The sequence below is a fragment of the Alexandromys fortis genome, unplaced genomic scaffold (genome assembly GCF_014885135.2).
Source record: "Alexandromys fortis isolate MF-2015 unplaced genomic scaffold, M_Fortis_MF-2015_v1.1 scaffold_173, whole genome shotgun sequence".
In the NCBI taxonomy this organism is placed as follows: domain Eukaryota; kingdom Metazoa; phylum Chordata; class Mammalia; order Rodentia; family Cricetidae; genus Alexandromys; species Alexandromys fortis.
Genome location: NW_026068051.1, coordinates 35,275 through 54,246, shown reverse-complemented (window position 1 = coordinate 54,246; position 18,972 = coordinate 35,275). Strand labels below are relative to the sequence as shown.

The 18,972-nt window shown below is 42.3% G+C and overlaps 1 protein-coding gene across 2 annotated transcripts in view; it reads right to left on the bottom strand.

The window, feature by feature from the left end:
- Ppm1e (protein phosphatase, Mg2+/Mn2+ dependent 1E) overlaps positions 1 to 11,875 on the bottom strand; it is a 146,732-nt gene extending 134,857 nt beyond the window's left edge. For both annotated transcript variants that reach the window (XM_050119542.1, XM_050119541.1), the window contains exon 1: positions 11,284 to 11,875. In XM_050119542.1, the coding sequence (XP_049975499.1) occupies positions 11,284 to 11,729 (446 nt within the window). In that variant the 5' untranslated portion in view covers positions 11,730 to 11,875. The remainder of the gene's footprint in view (positions 1 to 11,283) is intronic.
- Positions 11,876 to 18,972: the final 7,097 nt, after the last annotated feature.

Genomic DNA, 18,972 nt, shown 5'->3' with positions numbered 1-18,972 from the left:
GATTAAAGGTGTGCGCCACCACTGCCTGGCTCTTTTTTTCTTTTTAGTAAAAAATTGTATTTGGGGCTGGAGATGTGGCTCAGTTGGTAAAGTACAAGTCCAGCATGCCCAGAGTCCTGGCCTCTGTTTTCATTACCACCTGAAACCAGGGGCAGGGGTGCATACCTGTACTCTCAGCACTAGGGCAGAGGAGGAAGGGACAGCCTGGGCTATGTGAAATGTGTAGACGGAAGTTTCTGTCCCTCCCAGTCCCACAGCCATTCAGTCCCAAATAACACAAAGGCTAATATTAATTATGAACTGGTTAGCCTATTACTAACTACCTGTTATAACTTAAATTAACCCATAATTCTTGCCTATTCAAGCCATGTGGCTTGGTACCTTTGCTCAGTAAGGCATTCTCATTTTGCTTCCTCCACAAATGGCTGGTGACTTCATCTCTGCCTTTCCTCTTCCCAGAATTCTCCTAGTCTGGTCTCCCCACCTATACTTCCTGCCTGGCTACTGGCCAATCAGCCTTTTAGTAAACCAATACAGTGACAAATCTTCACAGGGTTATCCCTGTGAAGCAGAGATGCTGTCTCAAAGCACAACAACAAAACCAAAGCCACCACAGAGTCCATGGGCTGGGGATAAAGTTCAGTTAGCAGAGTGGTTTCCTAATGTGAACCGAGCTTTGAGTTCAATCCCCAGTACCACAAAAACCAGGAGTGGTGGTGCATGCCTGTAATCCCAATACTCAGGTGGTAGAGGCATGAGGATCAAAGGTTAAATATTATCCTCAGCTACAGAGCAAGGTAAGGCCAGTAACAATGTAATAGTCTTTAAAAAGAAAAAAAAGTACTGATGATAGCTCAGGCAATAAGGGTGCTTGTCAACCTAATGACCAGAGCTCCACCCCAGGAACACACATGGTGGAAGCTGAGAACTGACTACCATAAATAATTCTCTGACCTCCATGTAACCTCCAAACACATGCTCACACATATACACACATAACAAACAGATAAATATAATCCTTTTACACTAGAAAGGAATAACTCTACTGGGAAGAAAGATTTAGAATAAAGCCTAATAGTTGAGTTGAGAAGTTGGGGGGGGGGAGCTGATTAGGTAAAGAAGCAAGAAGAGTATCCAGGGTCTGCAAATTCAATCAAGATCATTACAATTAGTGCATAGTTACTGGCCAAGAACACAGGTTAATTGAGGTAAGACTAGATGAGGGGTAACCAGGAGCAGTCTTAGGCAGGGCCCTACAGACTCACCAAACATGTTGCTACAAGTTGAACACACTGAGATGTGTCTTAAGCAGACAGAAAAGCAACACTCTGAAGAATGGAAAATTGTTTGGTACTTTGTAGCCGAGTGGTAGCTTGGACCAGGCTGGTGGGAATGGAGGCAGAACATTTTGTTTTCATTTAGAAATGAAATTAAAAGATTTCTAAACAAAATAATTAAAATGTTCCATCTTGCTTCTCTATGGTAGTGTAGAGAATTTCTGAAATGGCTCCCTAAAGATACACTTCCCTAAACACGGAAACCTAGGAACGTGAATGAGACATTACTCCATGATTATGTGCTTATTATGTTGTGCTATTTTTTTCCAGTGCTGGGGATTGAACTCAGGGGTCCCATACATGGAAGATAAAACTCTATCACTGAGTGAAGCCTCCAACCCCAGCACTTAAAAAAAATATTGAGTCTAAACTAAGCACACAGTTTGCTATGGTAGTCACTGGTCACCAGCACAGAGGCAGGCAGGTCTCTGAGTTCAAGGCCAACCTGGTCTACAGAGGGAGTTCTAGGACAGCCAGGGCTACACAGAGAAACCTTGTGTCAGAAGAAGAAGGAAGAAGAAGAGGAGGAAGAGGAAGAGGAAGAAAAAAGAAATAAAGAAATAAAGAAAAAATAAAAAAATGAGAGACTTATCCAAAGGATGATCATCAAAATGTTCTCAAAGTTTGGAATATATAACATGTTCAATAGAATTAAGGTTAATTACTAAAATCTCACTAAAAAATCATATAGAACATGATGAGAGGTGAGGGAAGGTATGTGAAATATAGATGAGGCAAAATTGATATGCTCAGGCTGGAATAGATATACATACAGAGAGAGAGAGAGAGAGAGAGAGAGAGAGAGAGAGAGAGAGAGAGAGAGAGAACACTATATATTGCCTGCATCTTAAGAGGGACTTTGAACTTATGAACACTGTTGAAACTGTACGACTATGGAAATCATGAAGTTGGACTGAGTATGTTTTGCATTACTAGATAGATCACAAGCCTATGGGAACAGGAACAGAAAATTATGGTTTGAATGTAAAATGTGCACCATAAGCTCATGCATTTGAATACTTGATCCCCAGCTGTAGTGCTATTTGGGAGGTTGTGGAACCTTTTGGAATGGGGCCTAGTTGGAAAACACAGGGGTGTAGGAGCAGGACTTAAATGGTTATTGGTAGCCCCAGTTCTGGCCCAACATTTCCATTTCCTGATTTGTCCAGATAGAACGTGCCATACCTAAAACTCTTACCACCATAAATGACATCCTATCCACCACGCCTCCCCTTAGCATGAAACTAAACTAAACTAAATCCTTTCTCCCAGGTCGCTTCTCTTGAGTATTTTGTCCCAGCAACAAGTCATACACACACACACACTCTCTCTCTCTCTCATACACACTCAAATATATGTGTAGGGATACACACACAAGGTGGGGCAGCAGATTTTGATACAGGGTATGATGGTGAATCTGTCAACTGGTCAGGGTCTGTGAGGGAGTTTCTAGATTGGTTTAAATGAGATCAGAAGACCCACTATGGACAGCACTATTTCATAGGCCGCAGTCCCAGAATAAATAAGAGAAAGACAGGCACCAGCAATCATTTTCCTCGGCTTCCTGACAGTGGATGCAGTGTGACTGGCTTCCTTATTCTCCTGTCCCAATGACTACAGACTACATTTCCCTATGACCACAGACGACATCTCCCCTGATGGTAGACGACATCTTCCCTGATGGTAGACGACATCTCCCCTGATGGTAGACGACATCTTCCCTGATGGTAGATGACATCTTCCCTGACGGTAGACGACATCTCCCCTATGACTGTAGACGACATCTCCCCTATGACCGCAGACGACATCTCCCCTATGACCGCAGACGACATCTTCCCTATGATCGTAGACGACATCTCCCCTATGACCGCAGACGACATCTTCTTTATGACTGTAGACTATATCTTCCCTGTTACTGTAAATGATATCTTCCCTATGATCGTAGACAACATCTTCCCTATGACTGTAGACTATATCCTTAAACCATGAGCCAAAATAACCCCTCCCTTCCCTTGTCTTGCTTTTGTCAGATATCTTGTCAGTGATTGAGAAAAATAACAAATGCACAAGGTCTTGGTATTTTATAGTCCAGTTTAGCTAAACTCATCATCCTTCTGCCTCAGTGCCCTCAGTACTGTGGTTACAGACCGTGCCTGTCATTGTTTTGTCTGCAGTGCTAGGGATAATCTTACACATGCTACTCAAGTGTTTAACCACTGAGCCACTCTGCTGACCCTGCCCCCTATTTTTTCCCCTTTGGGACATGGTCTTACTCTACAGCCCTCGCTATCCTGCAGCTCACTCTGTAGATCAGGCTGGCCTCAAACTCAGAGACCCATCTGTCTCTGCCTCCTGAGTGCTGGTATGAAAAGCATGTGCTGCCAGTTGTGGTGGCGCATTCCGGTAGAATTTGCTAAAGCAGGCAGAGGCAGGAGGATCACAAGTTCGAGGTCAGCCTGGGCTACACACTTAAGAAGTAAAAAAAAAGCATGTGCCACCATGCCCAACCCATACATTTCTTATATACCAATATTACATAATCCTTTAACTTGAATTTTAGTTAATTACTGAAACATTATTTTTTAGAAAAAGTATATGTAACTAAGAAAAGGATAAAATGTTTTATTCTTGTGTTACAAAGTTCAACCTTAGACTTTCAAAAAATTATTAATTTATTTGCCTGTTGTGGGGTACACAGAAGCCAGAAGAAGGAACCGAATCCCTCAGAGATGGCGTTGTAGGCATTTACGGAACACCTGTCTTGTTACAGAGGTCTGGGATTTGTCCTTATGCTTGTGCAGCAAGCACTCAACCTAAGCCATTTCTCCAGCCCCTAATTATTGCAAAAAAATTAAATTATTTGTTCATTTTATGAGAACTAAAAATTTAATACAGGACATAAAATCCTTCAATCTATTTAATCAAGCACAGTTGAACCACAGTTTACAATGCCCTGAAAATTCGAGAAGATCCACCACTGTTCAACCTCTCAGCTCTCAGGTTTGCCATGAAATCAGTTGCATTCAGAGCAAATTACCAATCTCCATAATTACAGCAAATATTAATAGCACTCATTTCTTTATTTTTTTCTTGGCACTACTGGGAATTGAATCCAATGTCTTCCTATGCTAAACAAGTAATTACCACTCAGCTACATCCTCATACTCAGCTCCTGCTTCTTAGAAGTTTGTGCTCTTGCTATGTATGTGTCCTCAAACTTACTATAGCACAGGCTGGCCTCAAATGGGCCATCCTCCAGCTTCCATCTTCAGAATGCTGGAAATTACAGGGATGTACCACCATGCCTGGCTTAATTTCACATTTTGCACAATAGATTTTACCATTTTTTCCTTCATTCTCATGAATTATTTTAGGTATGCCTAACTGTGAAGGCCGAATGGTGGAATTATAAACATTAGTTTCTCAAAAGAGTTTAATGGAACATGAGCTTGCACAAGGAATGTGCACTGAGTACTCTGGAAGGGCACACAGAAGAGATGCTCAGTTCATTATAGATGTGGGGATGAGGAGGACAGGTTTCCTAAAGGAACTGGTAATAAATGGACACCTACACAATACACAAGAGATTAGACCGGCCTTGGATGAAGCATGAGGTGTCATCATGGGGGGGGGCACTATTGTAAATGCGCAGACATTAAGGAGAGGATAACACATGCACACTAATACCTTAGTAGTCTGCAATAGCTGGAGTGCGGTTGCTACAGTGGGTAGAGCGGAGAGGGATTTCAGAGCTAAGGCCGATGAGGGAAGATGGAAAGCCTCACTGCCTTCCATCTGGAGACCAGTAGGAATAACAATTGGGCTTTGCCTAAAGAGAGGTCCAGACTCTGTCCCCAGGTCTAGGAGGAAAACTTTAAGTCCCCAGAATCCCTGATTACATCAAAAATATTCCTAAATGCAAATGCCAATGAGAATCCTGAAAACAGGGACTTGGGTGAGATTCTTAGATTGTCAGTACTCTGAGCATACGCGATACAGAAGGTAAGACCTCCCTGAGCATAGGAACTCTTGACACCTGCCACTCCACCTACAGTACAGTGTACTTCTTCCTTTGGCTGGCGTTAATCCACAGCTTGTCCTTGCAACAAACTATATCCATAGTGGTCAATGAGTTCTATTTGTTTTTCTAGAGAATTGTTGGATTTGAGGGTGGTTTTAAGAAACTCTCAAACTTGCAGCTGGTCTCAGAGATGAGGGCGGTCTTATATGATCTCTTTCTTTTAAACTTTGTTAGAACACTGTCTTTACAGTTGGGATCAAAAGTCTTGGATTGACTTGGAAGTTTAGGACTATGCCCTTAACCTTGCAGTTTAGTTAACATCAATTAAGGGTAAATATGTCTAAGCTGTGGCTGGCAAAATGGCTCAGAGGATACAGAAGCTTGCTGCCATATCTGATGACCTGATCTGAGTTCAGTCCCTGGGACTCACAAGATAGGAGATAACTGACTCCCACAAGCACGCATACATGCACATGCGTGCACACACACACACACACACACACATAAATATTTATATATATACACACACATATATACTAATTTTTTAAATGTTTTAGTAAAGCACTTATACTATATCTATATAAATCTATATAATCTGAGCCTGGAGATATGACTTGGTAGTTAAGAGCACTGACTGCTCTTCCAGAGGACCCAGGTTCGATTCCCAGCACCCACATGGTGGCTCACAACTGTTAACTATGCACTAATATATATGTGGTGCACCAATATATATGTAGGCAAAGAACACATACACATAAAATTTAAATAAAACTTTAAAAAGAAAGAGAAAGTACGTAGTCTAATCCTAGAGTGGTAACTGACTACAAAGGGGTAAATAAAATGGACCTGAGACAACAAGGACAGTGTGAATAGGAAGAGACATGTTTATGAGATATTTCCAAGGCTAAATTGACAAATCAAATGTGAGGGGTCAAAAGAAACCGGGGATGGATTCACTCCAAAGATTATCAGGCTTCAGACCGGAGCCAACGCCGAGTGGTAGAGCACTAACCTATGCAATCCCCAGCAACACATGAAACAAACAAAACACAGAGTGCCAGGTTCTGTTTTTGTTTAGGGATGGAAGAGGAGGCTGGGCATTAAATCTGAGAAGCCTTTTAAACATCTAGGTAGAAGTTGTTCCATTAGCAGTCAAAGCATGGTTGGAGGCAGAGCTGGGAGCCATGAGCATAACCAGGGCAGCCAATCATGTGGGTGAACGATATCGACAAAAAATATTAGACTTGAAAAGGTCGAATACAGAACATCAATATTAAGAAGACAGGCCGGGTGGTGGTGGTGGCACACGCCTTTAATCCCAGCACTTGGGAGGCAGAGGCAAGTAGATCTCTGTGAGTTCGAGGCCAGACTGGTCTACAAGAGCTAGTTCCAGGACAGGCTCCAAAGCTACAGAGAAACCGTGTCAAAAAAAAAAAAAAAAGGATATTTAAAAATTTACAGCAAAGCAGCAGCTTCAAAGGCTAAGAGAAAGACTTGGGAACTATGATTAACACTAAGCTGTATTTATATTACCCTTTTTGTTTATGTAAACTTTCTCCACTTTTTGGTGAACACTTATTTTTTTATAAGAAAATGTTTAATATTTGAAGGGAGTGATATAGTTTTCATTCATGTACTTCCCCATGTATATACACAAAAATGAAACAAAGGTGAATGACCTCTTCCAATGTCATTCATGATTCAACATAGCTGGATTATTAGAGTCTATAACCAATGATTTTGTTTTCCAAGCCTTTCTTGATGTGCTATCTTCGATGCTACTGCAAACCATCTGGAACTACTTAACTTTGCCAGCCTGCTGTGATAGCTCTCTCCGCCTTGGGAAGCCTGTCCCAGCCGAAATGAATAACCGAGAAAACAACTGCTTTGAAAATGTGATAACACGCGGCTTTCAAATAAGACCAGCATATTTGTTTCTCACAGATCAAAACAAGCTGATCCTTAGTATTGTATTATATTGTTGTTGTATTGTACTGTACACAGTACTGACATTAACCTACACAAGTAACCTCATACTCTGACATTCAAATTGAATATGACATTAGTTATAATTTTTTATTGGAGAATCAAAGGATCAGGAGATATGGCTCAATGGTAGAATAGATACCTACCAGGAAACAAAGAACCCAGGCATGGAGGCACACCTTGTAATCCCACTACTTGGGAAATGGAGGGCAGTTCTTTTTCAAAGGTGTGGGGGGGGGGGGTGTTGACATTTTAAAATTATCGTTCTTTCAAAATGTTACATGTTGTTTGTATATAGCAGAGTACACCTATGTACAAATTTTCCAAGTTGAAGTTTAAAGGTAAGAATTTTATCCTAAGAATTACTCTAAAAAACTTTCTAGCCAGGATGGTAGTCTATCTGTTTAAGTCCAGCAATTACAAGCCAGGCAGGCAGATCTTTGGAAGTTCAAAGCCAGCCTGGTCTATATAGTGAGCTTCAGGACAGCCAAGGCTACAGAGCAAAAAACCCAAATCTCCCCCCAAAAGTACTCACTTTTATTTTATGTATGTGAGGTGTATATATACTACATTGATGTTTTGTGCCCACAGAGGACAGAAGAGGGCACTGAATCCTCTGGAGCTGGAGTTACAGCAGTTGTGAGCTACTGGACATGGGTGCTGGGAACCGAATTTCAATCTGCAAGAGCAGCAAGTGCTCTTAACCACTGAACCCTCACAACTTCTAAGTTCCTAAACCTTCATTCTTTTCTTATCTATATAACTGTGTTGTTGTTCTTTTGGGGTTTCTCTGTGTAGCCCAGGCTGTCCTAAAACTCACTCTGTAGATGAGGCTGGACTTGAAGTCAGAGATCCTCCTGTGTCTGGTGTGCACCACTATCAAAGAGCAATCTAGATAACTGTTTTTAAGTCGCTCTGAGTTTATCAAGGTTAGGAATGATAGATATCTGCTGTTCTTATTCTAAAAGTCAAGAAAACCAGATTTTGGGGGAAATGTGTTACTATACTACACTTCTTAAACCGACATTTCAGCCAGGCATGGTGGCAAATGGAGGCAGAGGCAAGCGAGTCTCTATGAGTTTGAGACTAGCCTGATAATCTACATAGCGAATTCTAGGCCAGCCAGGACTACACAGTGTCTCAAACAAACAAACAAACAAACAAACAAAAAAGGTAAATTTTCCAACCAGACGTGGTCACACAAACCTGTAATCCTTGATCTGGGGAAACTGAGGCAGTGAAATTAGGAGATGAACAACAGCCTGGGCTGTCTTTTAAGACCATGTATCAAAACAACAACAGCAACAAAATGAAAAAACAGAGTAGAAGCTGGGTTTTTTGTTTGTTTCTTTGAGACTTTCAATCCCCTTCGTAGCAGATAGATTTCTCAAATACTGACAGGAAAACACAGTAGACATAAACTAGTCACTCTGTGACCAAGCAGGCCTCTAGCTCACAGAAATTGCCTGCCTCTGCTGTGTTAAAGGTGTATGCCACCACCACCACCTGGCTGAGAAAATACATATTTTTAAGTCTTCATTAAGTATTTGCAGTCAGAATTTCTTTTAGGGACTGGAACGAAGACTCAGTGGTTAAGAGCACTTCCTGTTCTCTCAGAGGACAGGAGTCGGGTTCCCAACATCCACATGTAGGCAATTCACGCTTATTGGCCTAATCTGGAGGATTCTAGACCCCTGGCACCTGTACTCACGTATATATACCCCTACACGGACACATACTTTTTAAAAAAAGAATTATTTCTAAGAACTTCCTCCGATATTTAAAAAGTCAACATCCCAACTATGTCAAGGTGCTTTGAGACTCAGTGACTAAGCTGGAAACTGTTGGAATCATTTGTACACGACTTGTTTTTCCCCAGATCTGCACAGAGGCAGTAATCTCACCTGTAAAGTGAAGGCCTGAACAGAAAATGACCTGACTCTTTAACAGAGTCAGCTTATTAATCTCACCTGTAAAGTGAAGAGCCTCTTTAATAGTCAGCTGGTCCTGGTGCTTGTGACTAAGTCTTAAGCTTTTTTTTAAAAAAAAAAAAAAGAATAAAACCTAAAAATGTCATTACACATTTTAAACTTTTAACCCACTAAGGACCTTAAAGATACTTTACACAAACAAGCCAGCCATTTTATCTCTGCTAGCATCGGAACAAAATATGGTACAAAGTCTGACCTTATGTGAAAAATCTCTGATTTGAGGGGAAATAATACTTTCTAACTTTAATTTTGCTAGTTTTATCTCAATTACAAGCTTCTGCTCTCCATTGGTGATCACCTTATCATTTTAATCATTTTTCTAATTTATACGTACATTAAAATTAATCTTGTTTTCTATTCACATTAAGAAAAAAACACCCACATCTTACCATCTCATTTTGTACATCTCATCATGTACAGCTCAATTTTAAAAGCCTTGAAATGTTTAGGACTGTCCTACATTAATGACAGGCTAGGGGAGCATTCACTAATGCTTAGCCTGTGTGTCCCTTCTGGAAGTGCATATTTAAAGGCTAAAACTGTCCAAATAGTACTAGTCTGAGATAAATTCCTTCATTTTGGTAAACATTTCCATTATATTTTGAGCAGAAACTTGTCTTTGAATAGCGTATAAAAAACGGCATTTTGTAGGTCCTTTTCTTTGACAGTTTACAAAAGAACTACTCTAAACCGTTAATGCTGTTTACCCCTGGGTGGTGGTATTACACGCCATTTTATTTCTGCATTTCCCCAAAACACATTATTCCTTTGGTAATCGAACATTATTGTAAAATTAATTGCCAGATGGTTTATAAAGTGTGGCATCCACACGGTCCAATTCTACAGATCTGATCTGCTCAGTGGCTTTTTCACTTTGAAGAGCAGCTGCTTTTAACAGAATGATTTGATCAGGTGTCTACGAGGTCAGCCGACGACAAAACAGCTTTCTTTTCCAGGCCCTTCTTTTCAGCTTTGGAGAAATCCAGGAAGTGGGTCTGAACTTAGCTGCAGTGACTCGCAGTAGTAAACTTTTTTGGGTGGTCAGAGTAACACCTTTCATTACAACTATTAGCTGAATGGCGAAAGACTCCGGGCTTTCCAGTGTGCAGAGGCATTATTTTGGAATAATTCCGTTTGGAAAGAAACGCAATTGTAAACCGTTTCTATTTCAAGCCCATAAAAAGCAGAACTCGGATGAAAGGCAAAGCCTTGACCTTTCTATTTTAGACTTTCATCTGGGTAGCTAAGCCATCTGCTTTCCCCCCACCTCCCACCCCATCTACTTAATGGACTGAAAATACTGCACTTCATTGCAATTTTATCAAACCAGGTTGACTTTTCTACTTTAATGAATTACGACCGCGTCCTTTCACCTAAAGGCTTGCTTGGTAGGGTTTTACCCTTCCTTCCCAATCCCTTCCCACCTCTCTCAATTATGACCTGTCAAATGTCTATAAAGTATGATACTAGGCACTCGCGTAGGAAAGCCATTACAGAGCTTTTCATTTCAACCGTGAGGACCTGACGGAAAAATCTAGGTAGGGGTCTGGGCCACTCTTGGACACCGGGACGGTATTAGCTTTGTTGCGGTTACGCAGGAAGACACCTCCACCTCACAGTCCATAAAGGAGTCGCGCGTCCCCGCCGCCCAACAAGAAACGCAGCCCGGGAAAGGGCAGACAGACGAAGGTGGGAGGAAACCCCAGGAAGAAGGGCGCTGGGAAGAAAGGGGAGCCCAAGACTGGAGGGAAGACCTTCTCAGGAAGGAGCCGGGGAAGGATGTGCGAAGTGGCCGAGAAGCTGGCCGAGAGAGCCGAAGAAGTGGGGCCGGGTGCAGGCGCGGGGACCCCGCCCGGGAGCCCCGCGGGGACGCGGGTGGCGGGGACGGGGACCCTGACTGGCGACCCGGAGACGGCGGCCCACCCGCGGCCGAGCCCCGTTACTTAACTATTTGTAGAGCTGCTGCAGGCACAGGTCCAGGCTCTCGCCCTCCACCTCCTCCCGGGTGATGCGCTCCGACAGCGGCCGCGGGAGCGGGGGCAGCGGCGGCAGCTGGGGCTGCGGCGGCGGCAGCACGGCCGAGTGTCCCGGGGCCGCCGCTTCCTCCTCCTCCTCGCCCTCGGCCGCCGCCTCCTCCTCCTCCACCGCCTCCTCTTCGGGCTCGGGGTCTTGGTCCTGCTCCCCCTCCTCGGCCGCCGCTACTGTCGCAGCGTCCTCCCCCGGTTCTTCCCCCGAAGCCTCGGCCGCCTCAGCCGCGACCAGCTCCGCTTCGGGCTCAGGCTCGGATTCAGGTTCGGGCTCTGGCTCTCCGCCGCCGCACGGTCCGCGGAACTCGCCCAGGAACAGCTCCAGGAAGCGCCGGTAAGTTTTCTCCTCAGGGATGCAGCCCGCCATCGTTGCTCATGCCCTGAGGTCCACCGGGAAGGGGGTGGAGGATGAGCCCAGGAGGAGGAGGGGGCTGCTTCGGAGCCTCGCCTCCCGCTACGGAGGGGGAACGGCCGCACCGGCACCGGCGATCAGCACTGGGTTGCCTGGGGAGGGCTCCCGCAGGCGTGCGCGCCACCGAGCTCGGACGTGCGCGGCCCAGGGGCGGGGGCGGAGCGCGCCACCCCTCTCCTGTCTGGAGGGAAAGTTGGTGGCGGGCGCGCGCACAGGGTCCAGCGGCGGCCCACCCGCAATCCCTACCGAGAGCTCAGCCCACGCTGCCTAGAGACTGTCTCCATGGCAACCGGTTCTAATTAAGAATTCTAGGGTCCTTCCCGTCGAGTCTGTAGAGTGGACTCCTGCACTCCAACTTCGAATGATCCTTATTGGATGAAGACCCCATTTCATGCTAAGAGTGAACGAAAGCATTTCTTGGTTCCACTCGGAGTGTATTGACTTCAGTTTCCTTCCTTGCCTTAGCATATCCGTTGATACTATAGTACACAGTAAACGTCTTTTTACTGAGGATACACCTCGAAATTAGAGATGCGTGCATAGGCACCTAAAAGGGTAGTTTCCTTTGCTTAGGTTCCTTCATTTGATTCTAAGTATCCCCATTTCTCAAAAAGATGAATGTGAGAAATAAAGTAGTAATTTACTCGCTTTAAAGTCCAGACTTCCCAGCAGTGGCGTTGGTGTTGGAACCCAGATCTAAGTCTCGAAAGCTTTCACAATCTTTTCCCTTAGCTCCGCTCTATGAAAATATATCTGTGCCTCGTGTCCACACAATGCCTTATTTATATAGGGCTTTGCAGTTTACACGTGTTCATCTCTATAATCCTTACCACAGCCCTAAAGGATATTACTGTTATGATTCTGTTTTACACATGAGGAATCAAGCCTTAAAAAACAGTGACTTTGCTCAAGGTCAGAAGCAAGCAAAGCAACAAGGACTCAACCCATGGTTGAGATTGCAGATTTTACTTGTAAGTTTTCCATCACACTGAACTTCCCTCCCTAATTTCTGTATACTGCACATCACAGCCTTGAATATAAGCTGTATTATTGTCTATATTTTGTTCTTCCCCACTACCTCCTGTGTCTCTTTTTTTCTTTCTTGGGCTAAAACTGAAATGACTTTAAATTATTCTAATTTTCTTACCAAACTCTGCACAAACCCGTTATTTTCAGGCGTCATGGTGCTGGCTTTGGTGGTGGGTGCTCAGGGAACTGGTGTTACACAGCTGTATGGATGTTAGCATCATTGCTGCACACTGCCATGGCAGCGTGTAATTCAGCGCAAACATAGTGATTTTTCTCCTCTCTGAAAAGCACGTACTCACAAATCATCCACTCTAGCCTCTCCATTTGTTGTTTCTGGGTTTCAGCTGGATTTGAGAGCTGAAATACCATTTCCAGTCAGTTATTAATGGCAGAAGAGGGTGTCTTCTCGCCAACCGTTTTCCTATAATGCTGTATTTTTAAATCCCTGACCTGATACTGTTATTTTAAGATTAAGTAGGTTGGACTTACTAATGGTATCATGTAAAATAGAGTTCTATGCTCTCTCTCTCTTAGGTCAAGATTAAATAATACATGATAGAAAGTGTATAGTAAATAATGCATTTGGGTTTTTTTTCCTATTTTTTTCCTAAGACAAATGGAAAGATTCAGTCTGTATAAAGCAACTTCTCTGTGGGATGCCAAGAGCCTTTAAAACTAATTTCATATTCAACCTACCTGTTCTCTGCCATTTCAGAAAAACTAGAAAAAGCTGAGTGTGGTGAAGCAAGTCCTTAATTCCAGCACTCTGTCAGCAGAGGCAGGTGGCGTGCTGAGTCCAAGTCCTGCCCGGACAGCCAAGGCTATGTAGTGAGATCTTCTCTAATTATAAAAATAAATAAATAATAACTAGGAAAGAGTGACAACCTTTTAGGCTGCAGCAGCTTTAAATGCCCAATTTTACATTCCAACAAATTATTACTACCCCCAATTTTAACATGGTGACGTGTAGCTCAGGAGTGCGCAGCTGTCAATGGTAACAATTCATGTCAAGCTACATCTTCTTACTTTATAATGGAGCTGCCTCCTTCATTTAGATGACATTTGTGACATTAATTTATGACTCAACCCACACATCAAAGAGAAATGATATATGTTGGTAAAACATTACTTCTCAGAATAAAAGGAAAAGCCCACACCTCTGTTACTGGAAATGAGAGGCGTCTTTGCTTATCTTAATAAAGATACTCCTTTACAAAGATCAATATGGATCCCATTGCATTCTTCTAGCAAAGGAGCTGTCAGAGGCTGCTGCCAGCAGCAGCAGGATCCCAAGGCAGCCGTGTAGGTGGTTTTGCCGTCGTGGAGTCTTCTAGTCCTATTCTGCATCTCTTCGCCTTCCTTCCTCCTCACACCTCTCTCGCCCATTCTATTTAGTTCTTGCTTAAGAGAAAATGGAATGAGTCCTGACACATTCTGAGGCTCTCAGAGCTCTACACCCAATCGGTTTTTCTCAGGCCACCTGATATTCCCTCCTGGCTCTTAACATAGTTTGTACTTTATTTTTATCTTTGTACTTATCTCATTGTGTGCGTCTTCTCTAGAAAATAAGACTATTCTTTACTGCCATTGTGTTCAACCACAAATTTAGTTATTGGTACTAGTATGATTTCAGGATTCGCTGAAATATGTAACAAATTTTTCATTAAGATTCAAGTTATGGGCCTGGCGATGGTGGCACATGCCTCTAATCCCAGCACTCAGGAGGCAGAGGCAGGCGGATCTCTGTGAGTTCGAGACCAGCCTGGTCTACAAGAGCTAGTTCCAGGACAGGCTCCAAAACCACAGAGAAACCCTGTCTTGAAAAACCAAAAAAAAAAAAAAAAAAAGATTCAAGTTATGAAAAAGCATAATGTATATAAATGTGAAGTGAGCTCTGAGATACTTTTCTTACAAGAAAATGTCCTTCTACTTCCTTATCTTGTTGAAGGAAATGCACCTTGTCCTTTCATGGTTTTTTGCAGTAATATTTGTAAGGGTAGAAACGTTTAATTTAGTAGCTTCTTGAATAACCCAGACATTTTCTCAGATACTTATCCAAGAGAAATAACTCGTCATAAACACAAACACAAAAACTTGTACATCAATGTTCACTGGGAGTGATATAAAATCCATGAACAGGTAAGACGGGTAACTGCTGTATACTTATACAACAGAATACTACTACTTGTCAATAAAAGTAGATGAACTAGGCTAAGAATGGAATATGCCTAGAATCCCAGCACTCAGAAGATAAGATTAAGAATTAAGATAGTTGTGGCGATGCACATCTTTAATCCCAGATCTAGAAAGGCAGAGGCAGGTGGATCTCTGTAAATTCAAGGTCAGCCTGGTCTACAGAGAAAGTTCCAGGACAGCTAGGGGTATATAGTGAGACTCTTTTTCAGAAAATAAAAGGGGGAAAGGTTGAATCCAAGCCTTGGTAAAAAGTGAGTTAAAGGTCATCCTGGGCTATGTGAGATCTTGCTATGTCAAGACAAAAAAGAAAACAACCACACATGTTGAGAGGGCTTGAGATATGGCTCAGTGTTTAAGAGTACTTGCTTCTCTTGTAGAGGACTTGAGTTCAATTCAGAACATCCACACGGAAGCTCAAAACTGCCTGTTAACTCTAGTTCTAGGGGATCCAATATCCTCCTCTGGCCTATTTGGGCACTGGGCATATATTTGGTACACAATATGTATGCAGGCAAACACATACACACACATACAATAAAAATTTAAAACATACCAAAACCAAATACTGCACAAAAGAGGGACTGGAAAAATGGCTCAGCTGTTGAGAGCATTTATTACTCTTGTAGAAGACATGACTTTGATTCCCAGCACCTACACAGCAGCTCACAGTCTCCTACAACTCCAGTTCCAAAAAACTCGGCACCCTCTTCTGCTTCTCCAAGTATGAGACATGCACGTGGTGCCCATACATACCTCCAGGCAAAACACTGATACACGTAAAATAGAAATATTTTCAGTTGCACAAAAGAATATATTATTTTACCCATATGATATACTAATAAAAAACAGGCAAGACTAAACCAGCTGTGTACATATCTATAATACCAGCATTCAGGAGGCTGAGACAGGAGGATCAGAAGTTTAAGGTCGAGGCTACATAGCCAGAACATCTTAAGAAAAACAATCAAATGAACAAAAAAGGCTTAAGTAGCCAAATGTGAGAAAACAGGAAGGAGCTAGAGTGAATACTGTGAGTTTATCAGCATGTTCTCCATCACTGAGTGTGGCAGCACACGCCTTCTGTTGCGGGAGGTCCTTCCGCCCCTCCAACCAATAGCTGCTGTGATACCAGCCCATTGGGGCGTGGTCTCTCTCCCTTTAAAAAAGCGGCTATTTCCTCTGTTTGCTCTCTTTACTTCCTGCTCTGCCGGAGACTAGACTCCCTTCCTGGTTGTGCAGATGGCTGTTGTCTGAGACGGTGATCTGTAAGTTTTCCCCTTTAAATAAATAACACCCTATTAATCATAACTCCAAACTGGTGTGGCCTTGTTCGTGACTTACGCCTTCAGCCTTCAGTCTCAGCACTCAGGTGGCAGAGGCAGGTAGGTCTCTGCGAGTTCAAAGCCAATCTGGCTTACCATGAGTTTCAGCACAGCCAGATCTACAATCTCAAAATCAGAAGAACAAACAAAAATGCTCTCTATTTTAAGTGGGTGACTACATGAGTTATAAAATTACCAAAGTGTACTTTAAAGATAATAGGGATGTAGCTCAGTGGTGGAGCACTTGCCTAGCATGTAAAAGGCTTAAAATGCATTTAAAACAAACATAATGGACAAAAAATCAAACGTCAATAAAGTTGATTTTTTTAAGAATTGACTTCATTGTTAAACCTTATCCTTTTTGCCACCATGTCCACGTTTTCCTCCCTTGTTCCACTCTGTATTGCCACAGAGCTGACCCGTTCAGGCAACCTTTGCTGGGCTTCAGGGACAGTCACCTTTCCGTTGTCATTTGCCTAGTAGGAGGCTTTGACAAGAAACTGTGAGGAGAGCAAAAAAGCCCCAGAATTTCTTTCTTCTCCCTGTCTCAGCCCCGAGCCTGTTTTATCTCCTTTGTGACTTTGCTCCCCTTAAATGTCCACTGGATGTCGGGCTGTGGACAGTGATCAGTGTCTCTGAGCTCTGAAAACATCAGCGTCCATTTTCCCTTCAGCCTAAGGATGGTGGCAGCTTCCAGACGCCTAATCATTTAGAAATTATAAAAAAAATTCTTTATAGTTTTTTTGTTTTATCACTGTACCAACAAATTTCTGCATTTGTTTTAGCTAAAAGATAGAGTAACAAAATCTTAAACTATGAAAAGATTATATGGGACAGAATTTAAAGTGGATTAAACTGAAATTAAAGCAATTTTAGGTCTGGAAGATTCTACTGGAAGAGTTTACTTGAAGCAAAGTTAGCAATGGATTATTTCCTAAAATTAGAAGAACAGATTATCAAAAGCTCAGGGGGAATAGGGAGGATGTAATATGCAGGGTAAAGGGAGCTTTGTTGTTGTTGTTGTTGTTTGTTTGTTTTTCGAGACAGGGTTTCTCTGTGGTTTTAGAGCCTGTCCTGGAACTAGCTAGCTCTTGTAGACCAGGTTGGTCTCGAACTCACAGAGATCCGCCTGCCTCTGCCTCCTGTAAAGGGAGCTTTTGAAAACAATTCTGAAATGGTTGATGCATGGCAGTAGTCCATATAATAGGCATGAGTGAGCACGGATGTAAATATGGACTTCGGTCAATAATACTAACACACCAGTGTTGGCTTATCAGTAAAATGCCAGGATGTTAGAAATGGGCGGGGAGGGGAGAGAAAGTATATATACTAACTCTATCCCAACTTTTCTGTAAACTTAAAAACACTCTAAAGATACTCCATTAGTTTGAAATCGTGTTTGCTATATGAATAATTAAGTCATGTAATTTTAAAATCCTGTAATTTCTTAATTTATCTCCAGTTGATATCCTCTAAGTTATGAAAATCTAGAATATATGTTCTATCTTTTCTAAAATATCTTGTTCTATCTTGTCTGTTTATAGGGAAATATAAAAACATTGCTTCTAAAAATTCCTATTGTTATATTCCTAATTCCTAAAGTCAATGATTTGTGCTAATATTATATCTCAAATAATAAAACATGTTTTATGTTTCAAAGTTGTTTTATATTTTAAGGAAACAGCATAACAATAAGATAAATGTATTTAGTTCACATCCAGTGGTCTAAGTTAATGCTTAGGCAAATGCTTAAGGCTAGGTCTAAGGATGAATATTAAGTTAAAATAGGTGGGTGGGGGCTGGAGATATGGCTCAGAGGTTAAGAGCACTGACTCTTCTTCCAGAGGTTCTGAGTTCAATTCCCAGCAACCACATGATGGCTCACAGCCATCTGTAATGAGATCTGGTGCCCTCTTCTGGCCTGCAGGGACACATGCAAGTAGAATGCTGTATACATAATTAATAAATAAATCTTTAAAAAAAATAGGTGGGTGGATCTCTGAGTTCGAGGCCAGCCTGGTCTAACAGCAAGTTCCAGGACAGCCAGGGCTACACAGGGAAATCTGTCTCAACAAAACAAAACAAACATATATGTTCCTATGTTCCCTATTTTAAAATATTATGTTTCCTATTTTAAAAACTGAATTTTGGGCTGGAGAGATGGCCTAGTGAATTACAGCATTTGCTCTCCCCGCCCCCCAAAAAAGACTGCATAAAAATGAATTCTATAGAGTCGGGTGATGGTGGTACACACCTTTAATCCCAGCACTTGGGAGACAGAGGCAGGGAGATCTCCAAGTTTTAAGCCAGCCTGCTCTACAGAGTAAGTTATAGGATAGTCAGGGCTTCATAGCGAAACCATGTCTTGAAAAGCCAAAAGAATAAAATACAATTTAAATCCTATAGTGAAAATATAAAATCCAATGTTAAGCTCCACAGCTTCCATTCTGGATGGCTACTCTAACTGTACAGAGAAGGTCACTGAGTTGTATAGTTTAAGGGTCTGGTTAATTTTAATGTGTGAAGAGTTTTGTTTTTGTTTGGGGTTTGGGTTTTTGGTTTTAGAGACAGGGTTTCTCTGTGTTGCACTGGCTATCCTGGAACTCGATAAATCAGGCTGGCTTCAGACCACCTACATTTGCTTCCCAAGT